Genomic DNA, 16,995 nt, shown 5'->3' with positions numbered 1-16,995 from the left:
CCCAGAGGATTAATGATAACATTCTATCCCTGTTCTGTTTTCATGTGAAGCTTTTGGTGCATGTTGAGCTGTATTTGTGGTATGAAACGTGCTATTCAAATAATATTATTTTGACAGGCTCTGTGTGCACCACCCGCAAGAAGACGGGGGTGGGGTACCCCCAGCTCAGCGCTGTCATCGAGTGTGCAGATGCAGCCCACGGCTTGGGAGGCCACATCATCTCTGTGAGTGACTCTCTTATAATAAAATAATTATAATAAAAGTGCTTTAATCATCATTTATACACACTTATTGTTGTCTGAAATAGGGCTGGGCGATATGGACCAAAAGTCATATCCTGATATATTTGATTATTTCAGTCAAAGTCAAATATGACATGTCACAAGTAGTTTTATTGAAACCGTTTATTTAAGTGAACATAAATACTGTATAACATGCCTTTTAAGGCGAGGTAAATAATGTGGCTAAATAAGATTTTGGGAAGTGGAAGTGAAGAAGAAAAACATCCAAAATACACATTTAAGTGTTTATTTTGCTACACTTGTATGTGTAAATTCACCAAACATTAGCATTAAATAATGTCTCATTTGCATACTAAAACAAAATATTTCAGAAAACTGTGATACAATAAAGCATTTTGTATAATATTGCAATAAAATATATGCTTATTTGCCTTTTTAATAAGAGTTTTATGAGGAGATTGATACCACTCATGTCTAAATATGAAGCTTCAGTTAGCTTAGTTTAGCATAGAGATTAGAAATAGGGGCTAACAGGTGGTGTGGCTGTCTGAAGTCTTGATGCTTTGTCCCGAGCTAACTGGCTAAACACGAGCTAAGTGTTTCAGGTTCACAGTGACTGGACAGAGCGGTAACAATGTTCTTATCTGACTCCAGGCAAGACAGAACTATTCCTTTCAACTTAGACTTTGATAGAAACTATTGATCACTTGTTCTCTTCTCACGGCCGCTGTGGTTCACCAGATGTGTATTTCACTGTGAGAATGTGCACCTTTTTATCTTTTGTTTGTACATGCGGCGATGATAAACACACAGTGACTCTTACAACATTGTGTCTTGTCTCCTCTTCTCTTTCACACAGGATGGGGGATGTACTTGCCCCGGAGATGTCTCAAAAGCTTTTGGTAAGATTGTTTTTGCAATCAAATTCCACCCATTGTAAGAATTCTCTCCGTTAAAACAATCTTGTCATGTTACGTTTGCTCTCAGGCGCTGGAGCGGACTTTGTTATGCTGGGCGGCATGCTTGCTGGACACTCGGAGAGCGGGGGAGAGGTTATTGAGAAAAACGGCAAGAAATACAAGCTGTTCTACGGAATGAGCTCCGACACGGCGATGAAGAAACATGCAGGAGGTGTAGCCGAGTACAGGTCAGAGTCTCAGGCCTTTCATGTGTAAAGGGGGAAATATGTCTGTGTTTGAGGCAGGCGGCAACCTCCGGGTCTGAGCAGGGAGGCGAACCAGGAAGTGCCTTAAACTGCATTCTACCGAATAAATTCCAGCAGAAGCATTTGGGTCCATTCATTTCAATACAAAATGAGAAAACTTCTCACTTGATTTATTACCTCAGAAATGTTTTTTTAGGACAACACTATGGTCTCAATCACTAGTAAAACATCTTCTTCAAGACAATCTGATGTTAATAGTGTAAATAATGGCTCCATTTAGAAGAAAATAGAAGATAAAGAATCGTATGATTTGGGGCGTGGCTACCTTTGATTGACAGGTCACTAACAAGACGAGCCGTCATCAGGAGCGAATGCGTATCCACGGCAGGCAACGTGTCAATAAAGTTTTATATATATATATATATATATATATATATTCACACACAGTTGTATATATAAGTATGTGAACCCTCTGACATTACCTAGTTTTCTGCATTAATTTGTCATAAAACGTGATCTTATTTGCATCTAAGTCTCAAGTAAAGACAAACACAACATGCTTAACCTAATACCACACAAACAATTATAATTAACATGTCTTTATTAAACACATCCATTAAACATTTAAAGTGATGGTGGAAAAAGTAAGTGAACCTTTTGGCTAATGACTCCATTAAGAACTAATTGGAGTCAGGAATTAGCAAATTTGGAGTCCTAACAATGAAATGAGATTTGAGTGAGGTGTAGAGATACTTTGACCTGTAAAAAATACTCAAACTTTTTGAGATTGCTATTCACAAGAAGCATCTGCTCATATGAACCAGACCTGTGATCAAGAATTGTTGATTTGCATCAGACTGGAAGGGGTTTACAAAGTAATCTCAAATACTTCACATTTATTCACATTTAGTTTTTGTTTTTTGCCAAATCTAACATCCCAGTTAATGCTCCAGTTAATGCTAACATGAATTAGCAGCAGCTTCTCTCAGTCAGGTTGAGGTGTAGAGAGGCTGTAGTCAGTGATCAGGTCCCTCTCCTCCTCCACAGTCCAGATATGGTCTGCTCCCCGTATCGGAAACAAGATGGAGACGAGTGTAACGCTAAACTCGATGCCTGAAACGTGCCACAAACCAACGTCACGGTCACTACGTCCATTCTTTGTACAGTCTATGGTTTGAGGGTAATCCCAGATTTTTTTGTCTCCAGAGCGTCTGAGGGGAAGACGGTGGAAGTTGTTTACAAAGGTCCGGTGGAGGAAACCATACGAGACGTCCTGGGAGGAGTCCGCTCCACCTGCACCTACGTTGGGGCTGGCAAACTGAAGGAGCTGAGCCGCAGGACCACCTTCATCAGGGTCACCCAGCAGCTCAACACCGTCTTCGGCAACGACAGCTGAACGTCCTTCAGGTCAAAGGAAAAGTCTGCAACACTGCCTGTTCTCTCTCACTCCCGGATGCTGCTTGAGCAGGTGTAAAAACAAGTGAGCAGACATGAGTATTAAAGAGATAGTTTGGATATTTTTGAAGTGGGGTTGCATGAGGTACTTATAGTCAGTGTATTACCTGCACTAGATGACTGTCAGCACACACTCAGTTTGTGGAAACAGACAGGAGAACTGACACAGATGCTAATAAATACACTGCTGTGAATGAGGGCAACAGCTAAATGTATTTTATCCACCTCATAAGGCGATATTTAGAATACTTCCACCACTAAACCTTGCTGTCAGACAGACATTTTTGGTGGGAAAATGAAACCATAATATCCATCGAGGGTCTCTGCCATCTAAAACCACTAGATTGCTTTGATAAAAATACTAATTTTACTTCACTTGCTGGTCTGCCACAGCCTTGATCAGTTAGATTGTTTTATTGTGTGACAAACTAACTAGCCAGCAACAAGCTCCTGTGTTTTGCATGGTAGAATGACTGTTTTTGTCTGGTAGTAGTCTGGTGGATTTGAAGAGAGCAAAGATAAGTTTCCCTACAGAAAGGTTTGTCTAATGGCAAAATAAAGTTTGAAAATATACGTAAAATAGTGTCCCCCAAACTGATATTGTTTTGGGTAGTTTTTGCTCATTTTAGGTGGATAAAATATGTCCACAGTAGTACATTGCTTATACTACTGTAGGTAACACACTGACTATGGATAAGTACCTCATAAAAGATATCCAAACCATCCCTTTAATGCTTAAAACATGGTCCCTTTACTACCCTTATTCATATTTTTTAACCCATAAGGAAGGATTCAATGCAATTTTAGTATATTGGGTTTCAACTTCACTGACATTAACAGAGATTTCTTTCGTTACATTCACAATCGATTCAGAGTCGATTTAGACTCCAAGTGTTACTTTTGCCATGCTATCTACAAGTGTTTCAGGGGTCAGGTTGTCTCCAGACAGTAAACTGGAACAGAACGTCTCCAGCTTTCTGCTGTCTCATCGTTCCAATGCAAGGTCCATAGTTGTCTTTTTATGCAAATAGCTGTGTTTTATCTACAATGTGTCTTTACACCCATACTGTAAGCCTTTGTCACACACATTACATTTTAGCAAATGTCTTAAATTACTTAGAAAGTGCTCAATATATATGCAGCTGCTGTGGCTAATTAGGAAACCGATCACATCATTCCACCACATTTTGCACTTTAATTATCTTTTAATTTGAGCTCTAATATTGCATTTCACTTATTGTTTTATAGAAATGTTTTGAAACAGTGAATTAGATATTTGGAGACCTCTTATATGGACCAGTATGTGCTGAATGCTACAGTACAGTACTAGAGCACATACAGTACATTACAATGATGTGCTGAATTTATAGCATAGGTGTTATTTAACATAAATATATGCAGCTTTTCTTCCTCTCTGGTTCCAGCTGCTGCTGATCAGTACCAAAGTTTGTGTGGGCTTATGTTAGTGATGTGCACATTTTAATTATGATTCATTATAGCCTTTGAGTTAAGGGGTCATTCCTTGGAGGTTTCACTTCACACTGTCTGTAGTTAAACAATGTCAAGCTGTTCTTTCATGGTCTGTGCTGTTCCATTTTCTTATTGTAACATTGGTGGGAAAATGTGTTATTGATATGCAGTTTTTAAATTCACTTGTTTTAAACAGTCAATAAAAACATTCCACATCCTTAAAACCTGACAGACTTTATTGTTGATTGGATCATTCACAGAGTAAATAAGCATTTCTTGTTGACATTTTGATTTAATAGGACAATGTAGTGTAAAATAAGAGCACTGTGTGAGCGCAGTGATGTGTTCACCACCAGTAGATGGAGACAAACACCTTAAAGTGTGAGACAGTAAAAGAAGCATTACAAAACAACCTTGTTGCGTACATTAGAAACAACTCCCAAAACAAAATCATTAACATTACCACAATCGAAAAATATGTTTCCTATAGTATATGATGTGTATATTATACACCAAAAAAAATCATCTTATAAATTAAATTTGCATTAAAAGCACTTTATTTTGATTTGACAGCAATTTGACACTAAACTAATATTTATATTCATGGGGCGTTCCCGGTGGCACACCTGGCAGAGCGCGTACCACAGAGGCGTTGTCCTCGTAAGCAGGCGGCCCGGGTTTGAATCCGACTCGGAGCCCTTTCCTGCATGTCTTCCCCTCTGTCTCCCCCTTCATTCTGTTCTATCAATAAAGCCCAAAAATGGCCAAAAAAATATCTTAAAAAAATACATATTTATATTCATCCAATGAAAGCAAGGGACATTAAAACTGTAGATATATGATGCTTTGTATTAGCAATGATCAGTACTCTCACCCATTACTGAAGTTCACAAATCACATCTATGCAAACGTCACCAATAACTGCTCCACAGGAACAATTACCCTGTTGAGGGTGGCCGTAACGTTGATCACTGTATCCTCTGTCGCTCTTGTAGTAAGTCTTTCCACATTGGCACTTCCAATCCTGCCGTTGCCTATATTTGTCATAATTATTTTCTAGTTGAACAAAGGGGGCCAGGTCCCAGTTGTTGATGCTCATCTTAATCGTGACGATTTCTTCCCTCTGGTGCCGTCCAGTTATGCTGAAGAAGGACAGCGAGGAGACGACGGAGTTCCAAATCACTTCGACCATTTCAGGTCGTGGTACAGCCTCGTTTCCCTCTCTGCCCAGATGTGAGATTAATGCAGAGGAAACCCTGCGTGTTTTCTGTGGTGTAACCTTGGCATTGCTCTGCGCCCCAAAAACACTTGAACTGACTGGTGCATCATCATATTCTGTTGTGAGAGAGCTTAGCTGGTTATATTTGCAGCACAGACCATAGACATGTCCATACTTCCAATCTGTACGCATTGCAGACTGTTTGTCACATAAACCAATGGCCCAGTTGCAGTCTGGGGAAAGTCTGATCATCCACCTCTGAATGTTAGGAACTGCCTGGGTGCTACTGATCAGAAGAGTGGCAGAGCTTTTGCACTGTGAAGTTTTGTAGAAAACTTTCCTTCTGTCTATGGACAGCAACATGCCAGAGCTAAAAAGCTGTGGGTCAAAGATCAGGTCAGAACGAATAGCAGTGAGCTCTGGATCCACCAGAGTCAGCAGGGATCCCCAGAATTGGCCTGCCTGCTTCATCATCTTTTCCCCGTTCTGTCTTATCTCCTGAACCAGTTTGTCCCGATCACTGCCAGGCTCCAAGCCTTTCCTCAGATCCACAGCCTTGGCCTTCTCCACATCCTGATGCACCTGAGAATACATCTGCAGGAATCTGAAGGTGTCCTTCTCCTGCTGTGCAGCTTGCATGCTGCTCTTGCTGGTTCTGATGGACACCATCCGGGCAGAGACTGAACTCTGGACACTGGTCAGGGTGATGTCACGCAGGTTAGTCACAGCCTCAATGAGACGCACGCTAGAGCAACCCAGCTCCTCTCTTTCACTCTTATCCCACTTTTCCAGACTCATACTCTGGGAATCAACTTTCACCAGTAAGGCCTGCTGACTGGCATCGTTGAGCTTCGCCAGGAGCTCTTTGTGGGCTGTGGAGAAGGTCTTCATATTGTGCAGACGGTGCTGGTCTTCAATGGCGCAGGAAACACACACATAGGTCATGTGATCCAAGCAGTAGTACTGCAGGAGTTTGCCATGCTGGGGGCATTTAGTGGTGCCACCTAAGCCTGCATCCCCTGAGGCCATTGGCTCGGTCAGAGGATGAGTTTGGAGTAACACAGGAGTGGTGAGGTGGGTCTGGAGGTGCTGGACGCACATGGAGATGTCACATTTCATGCAGGTCTTCCGTGCCGGTTTCCTGTCCTCCCCTGTGCACATGTCACAGAGGATAGCTCCTGGGTCCTTTGGTTGTTCGTCAGACATGTTTTCAAAAGCAGGAAGTCCTGATTTGATTTTTCTTGAAAATTAGTTTGTACTGAAGTCCCTAGAATCCTCCTTGTTGACTCTGTTTTGGCAGAAAACCGATGAAATCCGATTTCTTGAATGTAGTTGTTCACCCGTTTCTGGTCTGACAACTCTACCACAGCAGCAGTTTCGTTTACTGCTAAGTAAAACACTCAGAGGGTGGAGTTAGACTGCGGATGGACTTGGGAGCAGCCTTTTAATTTGGTTATGATAGGTAAGCTTCATGTGACACATTAGAAATGAGGAAGTGACAGGACTTCATCATGTTCATTAACATTTTCTTGATTTATATCCAATTGCATTTACCTCTTTAGATTTGCTCCACTTCTCTTGATAAATCTCACATTAAACTTGTTTTGTATGTACTATAATATGCAAATAACTCTGTGATGATCCCCTCCTACTTTGTGTGTTGCATTTCTCTTCCTGTGTAGGAGGGTCCACGGATCCTGCCACTCCTCCAGTCTGCAGAGTGCTGGAGGAGTGGCAGGAGAAGGAACAACTCCTGAATCCAGTCACAATTAACACTGAGGCCTCATCTCTCTCTCTCTCTCTCTCTCTCTTTCTCTCTCTCTCCCTCTTCCCAGACCCTGCCTTTGTTTGGTTTAGTTCTGTTTGGTTGAGTTACTTTCGTCTTATGCTACTTATACATCAGAAGACTTTGAAAAGATTTGGAAAGACTCCTGCAAGACTATCAGCTCACACCTGCTCACATCTAAAGACAAGTGTTGAGAGTTTTTAGTCTCACACTGAGATTTTAGACAGACTGTCAATCTTGCAGGGAAACTATTTACAAGACTACAACTAGATTCTTTTAGCAGTTTTTACCTACCATGCAATTTTTGTGTGCAGTGGTTTGTGTTGAAAAAGAAAACAACAAAAAGAAGAGAAGACGCCACAAAATGCACCCTCATAAAGCTGATAAGGGTTTCTGTTTTTCTGACATGAAAAGTTGACTATTTTACAGTAAGAATAGATATAAGGAAGAATAAAGGAAAGGAACATTTAGAAATGAATTCATGGTATACATTTATGTCCTATTTAATGATAATGTGTTTAATTGAATAATTATATGTATCAGCTCTATCAATTTTCATTTAGTTATCATACATTAATCATGGATTATTTATTACTTATTTATGTATACATTTATTGATACATTTTAACTGGGTCTCCTTACTGTTCTCTTTACTAAGAAACATCTAAATATATGACATCACTAGATTTTTATTGAGGCATTATTGTGATGTTACTTTTTCCTGTGGAAGTGGTTTTACTGGCCGGTCTGGAACCAGTCTGGAACCAGTCTGAACCAGTCTGGAACCAGTCTGAACCGGGGACCTTTCCCCCGCTCATCTACTGGTTGGTGATTGTGTTCCGTCACTGAGACTTGAGATAATATCAAACACATTTGATATAATCCAAACCAAGACTATAAAAGACTGATATGAAACAGAGCAGATTACTACCTTAAACTAACCATGGAGATGACGGAGCGCCGTGACTCCAGTAGAACTCCTAGATTTACTAAAGACTTTCAGTTTTTACTCTGGGACTGGGAACATCTGTTGGTGTAAGCCCAGCATTATTCACCTGCATTTCATCACATCTCATGCATGCACACAACTCAACACTGATATACTGATTCACACAATTGGGTTAATTTGTATTTTTTATTTAAAAAATATATATTTGTTACTTATCAAGAGGATAGATGTGTGTGGTCTCCATTGTTTTGTCATGAGCTATGAGCTGGTTCATGACAAGCAAGAAGTCCTAATTACATTTTCTTTAAAAAAAAAAATTGTACTGAAGTCCTTAGGATCCTCCTTGTTGACTCTGTTTTGGGCAGCAAACAGATGAAAACTGATTTTCCTGAATTAAATTGTCCCCCTGTTTCTGGTCTGACAACTCTACCACAGCAGCAGTTTGGTTTACTGCCAAATCAAACAATCAGAGGGTAGAGTTAGACTGCAGATGGATTTGGGTGCAGCCTTTTTAATTTGTTTATGTAAGATAAGCTTCATGTTACACATTAGAAATGAGGAAGTTACAGGACTTTTAAAAAAGGACTAGCAGACTTTGAAATTGATTTTTATCTAGCACACAATCTTATAATGCATTCATCATATTCATTTTACAGTTTCTTGATTTATATCCAATTACATTTTCCTCTTTAGTTTTGCTCCACTTCTCTTGATAAATCTTAAACTTGTTTTGAATGTGCTATAATATGCAATAACAACTTTCCACATCTTATAATTTGACAGACTTTATTGTTGATTGGATCATTCACAGAGTAAATAAGCATTCCTGGTTGACATTTTGATTCTTTAAGACAATGTAGTGTAAAATCAGAGCAGTGTGAGCGCAGTGACGAGTTCACCACCAGTAGATGGAGACAAACACCTTAAATTATGACACAGTAAAAGAGCATTACAAAACAACATTGTTGGTACATTAGAAACAACTCCCAAAACAAAATCATAAACATTACCACAATCAAAAAAATATGTTTCCTATAGTATATGATGTTATTATACACCAAAAAGAACCATCTTATTACTGGAATTTGCACTAAAAGCACTTTATTTGATTTGACAGCAACTTGACACTAAACTAATATTTATATTCATCCAATGAAAGCAAGAGACGTTATAACTGCAGATATTTGTTGCTTTGTATTTAATTAGCAATGATCAGTAGTCTCACCCATTACTGAAGTTCACAAACCACATTTATGCATACGTCACCAATAACTGCTCCACAGGAACAGTTATTGGTGACTGAATTACCCTGTTGAGGGTGGCCGTAACGTTGATCACTGTATCCTCTGTTGCTCTTGTAGCAAGTCTTCCCACATTCGCACTTCCAAACCTGCACTTTAATACCATCAAAATATTGAGGTTCTAGTTGAACAAAGGGGGCCAGGTCCCAGTTGTTGAGGCTCATCTTAATCGTGATGATTTCTTCCCTCTGGTGCTGTCCAGTTCTGCTGAAGAAGGACAGCGAGGAGGCGACGGAGTTCCAAATCACTTCAACCATTTTAGGTCGTGGTACGGCCTCGTTTCCCTCTCTGCCCAGATGTGAGATTAATGCAGAGGAAACCCTGCGTGTTTTCTGTGGTGTAACCTTGGCATTGTTCACCAGCCCCAAAGGACCTGCATCATCATATTCTGTTGTGAGAGGGCAACTGACTAATGCCTCATCATATTCTGTTGTGAGAGAGCTAAGTTGGTTACCTTTGCAGCACAGACCATAGACATGTCCATCCTTCCAATTTGTAGACTTTGCAGACTGTTTGTCACATAAACCAATGGTCCAGTTGCAGTCTGGGGAAAGTCTGATCATCCACCTCTGAATGTTAGGAACTGCCTGGGTGCTACTGATCAGAAGAGTGGCAGAGCCTTGCCCCTGCCAACTGCTGTAGAAAACCTTCCTTTTGTCTTTGGACAGCAACATGCCAGGGCCAAAGCTCCGTGGGTCAAAGATCAGGTCAGAACAAGGAGCAGTGAGCTCCTGGTGGTTCTCTGGATCAACCAGAGTCAGCAGGGATCCCCAGAATTGGCCTGCCTGCTTCATCATTATATCCTCGTTCTGTGTTATCTCCTGAACCAGTTTGTCCCGATCACTGCCAGGCTCCAACCCTTTCCTCAGATCCACAGCCTTGGCCTTCTCCACATCCTGATGCACCTGAGAATACATCTGCAGGAATCTGAAGGTGTCCTTCTCCTGCTGTGCAGCTTGCATGCTGCTCTTGCTGGTTTTGATGGACACCATCCGGGCAGAGACTGAACTCTGGACACTGGTCAGGGTGATGTCACGTAGGTTAGTCACAGCCTCAATGAGACGCACGCAAGAGCGACCCAGCTCCTCTCTTTCACTCTTATCCCACTTTTCCAGACTCATACTCTGGGAATCAACTTTCACCAGTAAGGCCTGCTGACTGGCATCGTTGAGCTTCGCCAGGAGCTCTTTGTGGGCAGTGGAGAAGGTCTTCATATTGTGCAGACGGTGCTGGTCTTCAATGGCGCAGGAAACACACACACAGGTCATGTCATCCAAGCAGTAGTACTCCAGGAGTTTGCCATGCTGGGGGCATTTAGTGGTGCCACCTAAGCCTGCATCCCCTGAGGCCATTGGCTCGGTCAGAGGATGAGTTTGGAGTAACACAGTACTGGTGAGGTGGGTCTGGAGGTGCTGGACGCACATGGAGATCTCACATTTCATGCAGGTCTTCCGTGCTGGTTTCCTGTCCTCCCCTGTGCACATGTCACAGAGGACAGCTCCTGGGTCCTTTGGTTGTTTGTCAGACATGTTTTCAAAAGCATGAAGTCCTGATTAGATTTTTCTTGAAAATTAGTTTGTACTTAACTCCTCAGGATTGTCCTTGTTGCCCTTGTTGACTCTGTGTTGTTCACCCGTTTCTGGTCTGACAACTCTACCACAGCAGCAGTTTCGTTTACTGCTAAGTCAAACACTCAGAGGGTGGAGTTAGACTGCGGATGGACTTGGGAGCAGCCTTTTAATTTGGTTATGATAGGTAAGCTTCATGTGACACATTACAAATGAGGAAGTGACAGGACTTCATCATGTTCATTTACATTTTCTTGATTTATATCCAATTGCATTTACCTCTTTAGATTTGCTCCACTTCTCTTGATAAATCTCACATTAAACTTGTTTTGTATGTACTATAATATGCAAATAACTCTGTGATGATCCCCTCCTACTTTGTGTGTTGCATTTCTCTTCCTGTGTAGGAGGGTCCACGGATCCTGCCACTCCTCCAGTCTGCAGAGTGCTGGAGGAGTGGCAGGAGAAGGAACAACTCCTGAATCCAGTCACAATTAACACTGAGGCCTCATCTCTCTCTGCATTTCATTACATCTCGTGCATGCACACAACTCAACACTGATATACTGATTCACACAATTGGGTTAATTTGTATTTTTTATTTTAAAAATATATATTTGTTACTTATCAAGACAATAGATGTGTGGTCTCCATTGTTTTGTCATGAGCTATTAGCTGGTTCATGACAAGCAAGAAGTCCTAATTAGATTTTTCTTTTATTTTTAATTGTACTGAAGTCCTTAGGATCCTCTTTGTTGCCCTTGTTGACTCTGTTTTGGGCAGCAAACAGATGAAAACTGATTTTTCAGAATTAAATTGTCCCCCTGTTTCTGGTCTGACAACTCTACCACAGCAGCAGTTTGGTTTACTGCCAAATCCAACAATCAGAGGGTAGAGTTAGACTGCAGATGGATTTGGGTGCAGCCTTTTAATTTGTTTATGTAAGATAAGCTTCATGTTACACGTTAGAAATGAGGAAGTTACAGGACTTTAAAAAAAGGACTAGCAGACATTGAAATTCATTTTTATCTAGCACACAATCTTATAATGCATTCATAATATTCATTTTACAGTTTCTTGATTTATAACCAATTACAGTTATCTCTTTAGTTTAGCTCCACTTCTCTTGATAAATCTTAAACTTGTTTTGAATGTGCTATAATATGCAATTACAACTTTCCACATCTTGTAATTTGACAGACTTTATTGTTGATTGTATCATTCACAGAGTAAGTAAACATTCCTTGTTGACATTTTGATTCTTAAAGTCAATGTAGTGTAAAATAAGAGCACTGTGTGAGCGCAGTGACGTGTTCACCACCAGTAGATGGAGACAAACACCTTAAATTATGACACAGTAAAAGAGCATTACAAAACAACCTTGTTGCATATATTAGAAACAACTCCCAAAACAAAATCATTAACATTACCACAATTGAAAAAAGATCTTTCCTATAGTATATGATGTGTATATTGTACACCAAAAGGATTATCTTATTTCTGGAATTTGCATTAAAAGCACTTTATTTTGATTTGACAGCAACTTGATACTAAACTAATATTTATATTCATCCAATGAAATCAAGAGATGTTGTAACTGTAGATATTTGTTGCTTTGTATTTAATTAGCAATGATCAGTCGTCTCACCCATTACTGAAGTTCACAAACCACATCTATGCATACATCACCAATAACTGCTTCACAAGAAGAACAACTATCCTGTTGATTGTAGCCTACCATGACTTAACTCTTCTCCATTTTGGAAGCCTTCCCACATTGGCACTTCCAATCCTGTCCTTGCCTATTTTGGACATTTTTATGTTCTAGTTGAACAAAGGGGGCCAGGTCCCAGTTGTTGAGGCTCATCTTAATCGTGATGATTTCTTCCCTCTGGTGCCGTCCAGTTCTGCTGAAGAAGGACAGCGAGGAGGTGACGGAGTTCCAGAACACTTCAACCATTTCAGGTCGTGGTACGGCCTTGTTTAATGCAGAGGAAACCCTGCATGTTTTCCGTGGTGTAACCTTGACATTGTTCTGCACCCCAAAAAGAAATGGACTGACTGATGCATCATCATATTCTGTTGTGAGAGAACTTAGCTGGTTATCTTTGCAGCACAGACCATAGATATGTTCATCCCTCAAATTTGCAGACTTTGCAGACTGTTTGTCACATAAACCAACGGTCCAGTTGCAGTCTGGGGAAAGACTGATCATCCACCTCTGAATGTTAGTAACTGTCTTTGCACTACGGATTAGAAGAGTGGCAGAGCATACATCCTGCCAACTGCTGTAGAAAACCTTCCTTTTGTCTTTGGACAGCAACACGCCAGGGCTAAAAATCTGTGGCTCAAAGATCAGGTCTGAACCAGTAGCAGTGAGCTCCTGGTGGTTCTCTGGATCCACCAGAGTCAGCAGGGATCCCAAGAATTGGCCTGCCTGCTTCATCATCTTATCCCCATTCTGTATTATCTCCTGAACCAGTTTGTCCCGATCACTGCCAGGCTCCAAGCCTTTCCTCAGATCCACAGCCTTGGCCTTCTCCACATCCTGATGCACCTGAGAATACATCTGCAGGAATCTGAAGGTGTCCTTCTCCTGCTGTGCAGCTTGCATGCTGCTCTTGCTGGTTCTGATGGACACCATCCGGGCAGAGACTGAACTCTGGACACTGGTCAGGGTGATGTCACGCAGGTTAGTCACAGCCTCAATGAGACGCACGCTAGAGCAACCCAGCTTCTCTCTTTCACTCTTATCCCACTTTTCCAGACACAAATTCTTGTCACCAGTTCTCACCAGTAAGGCCTGCTGCTCAGTGTTGAGCTTCTCCACAAGCTCTTTGTAGGCTGTGGAGAAGGTCTTCATATTGTGCAGACGGTGCTGGTCTTCAATGGCACAAGAAACACACACACAGGTCATGTCATCCAAGCAGTAGTACTCCAGGAGTTTGCCATGCTGGGGGCATTTAGTGGTGCCACCTAAGCCTGCATCCCCTGAGGCCATTGGCTCGGTCAGAGGATGAGTTTGGATTAAGACAGGAGTGGTGAGGTGGGCCTGGAGGTGCTGGACGCACATGGAGATCTCACATTTCATGCAGGTCTTCCGTGCTGGTTTCCTGTCCTCCCCTGTACACATGTCACAGAGGATAGCTCCTGAGCCCTTTGCTTGTTCGTCAGACATGTTTTCAAAAGCAGGAAGTCCTGATTTGATTTTTCTTGTTAATGATTTTGTAGTGAAGTCCTTAGGATCCTCCTTGTTGCCCTTATTGACTCTGTTTTTGCAGAAAACCGATGAAATCGGATTTTCCTGAATGTAGTTGTTGACCCGTTTCTGGTCTGATGACTCTCCCACAGCAGCAGTTTCGTTTACTGCTAAATCAAACACTCAGGGGTTGGAGTTAGACTGCAGATGGACTTTGGTTCAGCCTTTTTATTAGATCATATTAGATACGCTTCGTGTCATATATTAGAAATGAGGAAGTGACAGGACTTTTAAAAAAGGACTAGCAGACTTTATAAATCTTATAATTCATTCATCATGTTCATTTACATTTTCTTGATTTATATCCAATAACATTCACGTCTTTAGATTTGCTCCACCTCTCTTGATAAATCTCACATTTAACTTGTTTTGCATTTGCTATAATATGCAAATAACTCTGGACACTCAAGTCTTAAAATTTTGCTTGCCGTTTTAATGATTGGACCATTAACAACATAAGTATGACACAAGTGTTAGGACTGTAAACCATAAAATGCATGTACTATGTGAGCACAGAAACTAACAGAAACATTAAAGTTAACATTGTTGTTTACATAAGAACCAAGTCCCCAAATCAAATCACAACAATGAAAATACATTCAGCTGAAGATGTTACATTGCTTATCATGTAAGCAATTGGTCTATTACTGATATTCACACTGCCAGAACTATATTTTAACAACAGTCAGTGAGATTTATGCTCATCCAATGAAAACATGAGACACTATAACTGTAGCTATTAGAAGCCATGCAGTTCTTAGCTTTGGATAATGATGAGCAATGATCAAAGTATCTCACTCATTACTGCAGTTCACAAACCACCTCTGTGATGCATACGTCACCAATAATTGCTCCACACTGACAATTACCCAAGCGAGAGTAGTTGCACCTTCCATCACTGTATCCACTGCTCTTCTTGTGGAAAGATTTCCCACAGGAGCACTGCCAATATTGCTGGGTTAAATCTTTGACATTTTCCTTTCCTAGTTCAACAAAGGGGACCAGGCCGTAGGTGTGGTCCATTCCAATTGTGATTATTTCTTCCCTCTGATGCTGTCCATTTCTGCTGAAGAAGGACAGCGAGGGGACAGTAGAGTTCCAAAACACTTCAACCATTTCAGGTCGCAGTATGGCCTTGCTCCCATTTTTGCCACAATGTGTGATTAATGTAGAGTAAACCATGCGTTGTTCGAAATAACCATCTGAACAAATTGTTGTACGGTCACAATCATTATACTTATAAGTTGAGAGATAGCTCAGCCGGTTACCTTTGCAGCTCAGACCATAGGCATGTCCAATAACCTTTCCATCCCTCAAGTTCATTGCAGACTGTTTGTCACATAAACCAATGGTCCAGTCAGAGTCCGGGGAAAGACTGATCATCCACCTCTGAATGTTAGGAACTGCCTGGGTACTACGGATCAGAAGAGTGGCAGAGCATTGCCCCAACCAACTGCTGTAGAAAACCTTCCTTTTGTCTTTGGACAGCAACACGCCAGGGCCAAAGCTCCGTGGGTCAAAGATCAGGTCTGAACCAGTAGCAGTGAGCTCCTGGTGGTTCTCTGGATCAACCAGAGTCAGCAGGGATCCCCAGAATTGGCCTGCCTGCTTCATCATCCTTTCCCCATTCTGTGTTATCTCCTGAACCAGTTTGTCCCGATTACTGCCAGGCTCCAAGCCTTTCCTCAGATCCACAGCCTTGGCCTTCTCCACATCCTGATGCACCTGAGAATACATCTGCAGGAATCTGAAGGTGTCCTTCTCCTGCTGTGCAGCTTGCATGCTGCTCTTGCTGGTTTTGATGGACACCATCCGGGCAGAGACTGAACTCTGGACACTGGTCAGGGTGATGTCACGCAGGTTAGTCACAGCCTCAATGAGACGCACGCTAGAGCAACCCAGCTCCTCTCTTTCACTCTTATCCCACTTTTCCAGACTCATACTCTGGGAATCAACTTTCACCAGTAAGGCCTGCTGACTGGCATCGTTGAGCTTTGCCAGAAGCTCTTTGTGGGCTGTGGAGAAGGTCTTCATATTGTGCAGACGGTGCTGGTCTTCAATGGCGCAGGAAACACACACACAGGTCATGTCATCCAAGCAGTAGTACTCCAGGAGTTTGCCATGCTGGGGGCATTTAGTGGTGCCACCTAGGCCTGCATCCCCTGAGGCCATTGGCTCGGTCAGAGGATGAGTTTGGAGTAACACAGGAGTGGTGAGGTGGGCCTGGAGGTGCTGGACGCACATGGAGATCTCACATTTCATGCAGGTCTTCCGTGCTGGTTTCCTGTCCTCCCCTGTACACATGTCACAGAGGATAGCTCCTGGGCCCTTTGGTTGTTCGTCAGACATGTTTTCAAAAGCAGGAAGTCCTGATTTGATTTTTCTTGAAAATTATTTTGTACTGAACTCCTCAGAATCCTCCTTCTTGCCCTTGTTGACTCTGTTTTGGCAGCAATCAGATGAAAACTGATTTTCCTGAATGAAGTTGCTCACCCGTTTCTGGTCTGATGAATCTGCCACAGCAGCAGTTTCGTTTACTGCTAAATCTAACACTCTGGGTGGAGTTAGACTGCAGATGGAC

General features: G+C 41.8%; 5 protein-coding genes across 5 annotated transcripts in view; 1 reads left to right on the top strand and 4 right to left on the bottom strand.

Annotated features, from left to right (window-relative positions):
- gmpr2 (guanosine monophosphate reductase 2) overlaps positions 1-4,556 on the top strand; it is a 14,347-nt gene extending 9,791 nt beyond the window's left edge. Inside the window, exons 7-10 of the mRNA XM_059355251.1 lie at positions 118-224; positions 1,102-1,144; positions 1,230-1,389; positions 2,614-4,556. Of these exons, the coding sequence (XP_059211234.1) occupies positions 118-224; positions 1,102-1,144; positions 1,230-1,389; positions 2,614-2,803 (500 nt within the window). The 3' untranslated portion in view covers positions 2,804-4,556. The remainder of the gene's footprint in view (positions 1-117; positions 225-1,101; positions 1,145-1,229; positions 1,390-2,613) is intronic.
- A 653-nt stretch (positions 4,557-5,209) lies between these two features.
- Positions 5,210-6,757, bottom strand: LOC131990137 (B box and SPRY domain-containing protein-like). Its single transcript, XM_059355535.1, has one exon. It carries the CDS (start codon positions 6,755-6,757, stop codon positions 5,210-5,212), a length of 1,548 nt encoding a protein of 515 aa, XP_059211518.1.
- A 2,757-nt stretch (positions 6,758-9,514) lies between these two features.
- Positions 9,515-11,116, bottom strand: LOC131990135 (tripartite motif-containing protein 16-like). The gene has a single exon (XM_059355534.1). The coding sequence runs from the start codon at positions 11,114-11,116 to the stop codon at positions 9,515-9,517; it is 1,602 nt and encodes a 533-aa protein (XP_059211517.1).
- Positions 11,117-12,348: 1,232 nt separating this feature from the next.
- Positions 12,349-14,333, bottom strand: LOC131989898 (tripartite motif-containing protein 16-like). Its single transcript, XM_059355260.1, has one exon. It carries the CDS (start codon positions 14,331-14,333, stop codon positions 12,900-12,902), a length of 1,434 nt encoding a protein of 477 aa, XP_059211243.1. The 3' UTR covers positions 12,349-12,899.
- Positions 14,334-14,576: 243 nt separating this feature from the next.
- On the bottom strand, positions 14,577-16,767 carry LOC131989888 (tripartite motif-containing protein 16-like). The gene has a single exon (XM_059355247.1). The coding sequence runs from the start codon at positions 16,761-16,763 to the stop codon at positions 15,216-15,218; it is 1,548 nt and encodes a 515-aa protein (XP_059211230.1). The 5' UTR covers positions 16,764-16,767; the 3' UTR covers positions 14,577-15,215.
- Between the last annotated feature and the right edge of the window lie 228 nt (positions 16,768-16,995).

Source organism: Centropristis striata, chromosome 17 (genome assembly GCF_030273125.1).
Source record: "Centropristis striata isolate RG_2023a ecotype Rhode Island chromosome 17, C.striata_1.0, whole genome shotgun sequence".
Classification (NCBI taxonomy): domain Eukaryota; kingdom Metazoa; phylum Chordata; class Actinopteri; order Perciformes; family Serranidae; genus Centropristis; species Centropristis striata.
This window is presented reverse-complemented; position numbering and strand designations above follow the sequence as displayed.

What these genes read in the sequence shown, in the direction of transcription:
- LOC131990137 (XM_059355535.1), bottom strand. Translation starts at nt 6,757, where the DNA reads ATGTCTGACGAACAACCAAAGGACCCAGGAGCTATCCTCTGTGACATG.
- LOC131990135 (XM_059355534.1), bottom strand. Translation starts at nt 11,116, where the DNA reads ATGTCTGACAAACAACCAAAGGACCCAGGAGCTGTCCTCTGTGACATG.
- LOC131989898 (XM_059355260.1), bottom strand. Translation starts at nt 14,333, where the DNA reads ATGTCTGACGAACAAGCAAAGGGCTCAGGAGCTATCCTCTGTGACATG.
- LOC131989888 (XM_059355247.1), bottom strand. Translation starts at nt 16,763, where the DNA reads ATGTCTGACGAACAACCAAAGGGCCCAGGAGCTATCCTCTGTGACATG.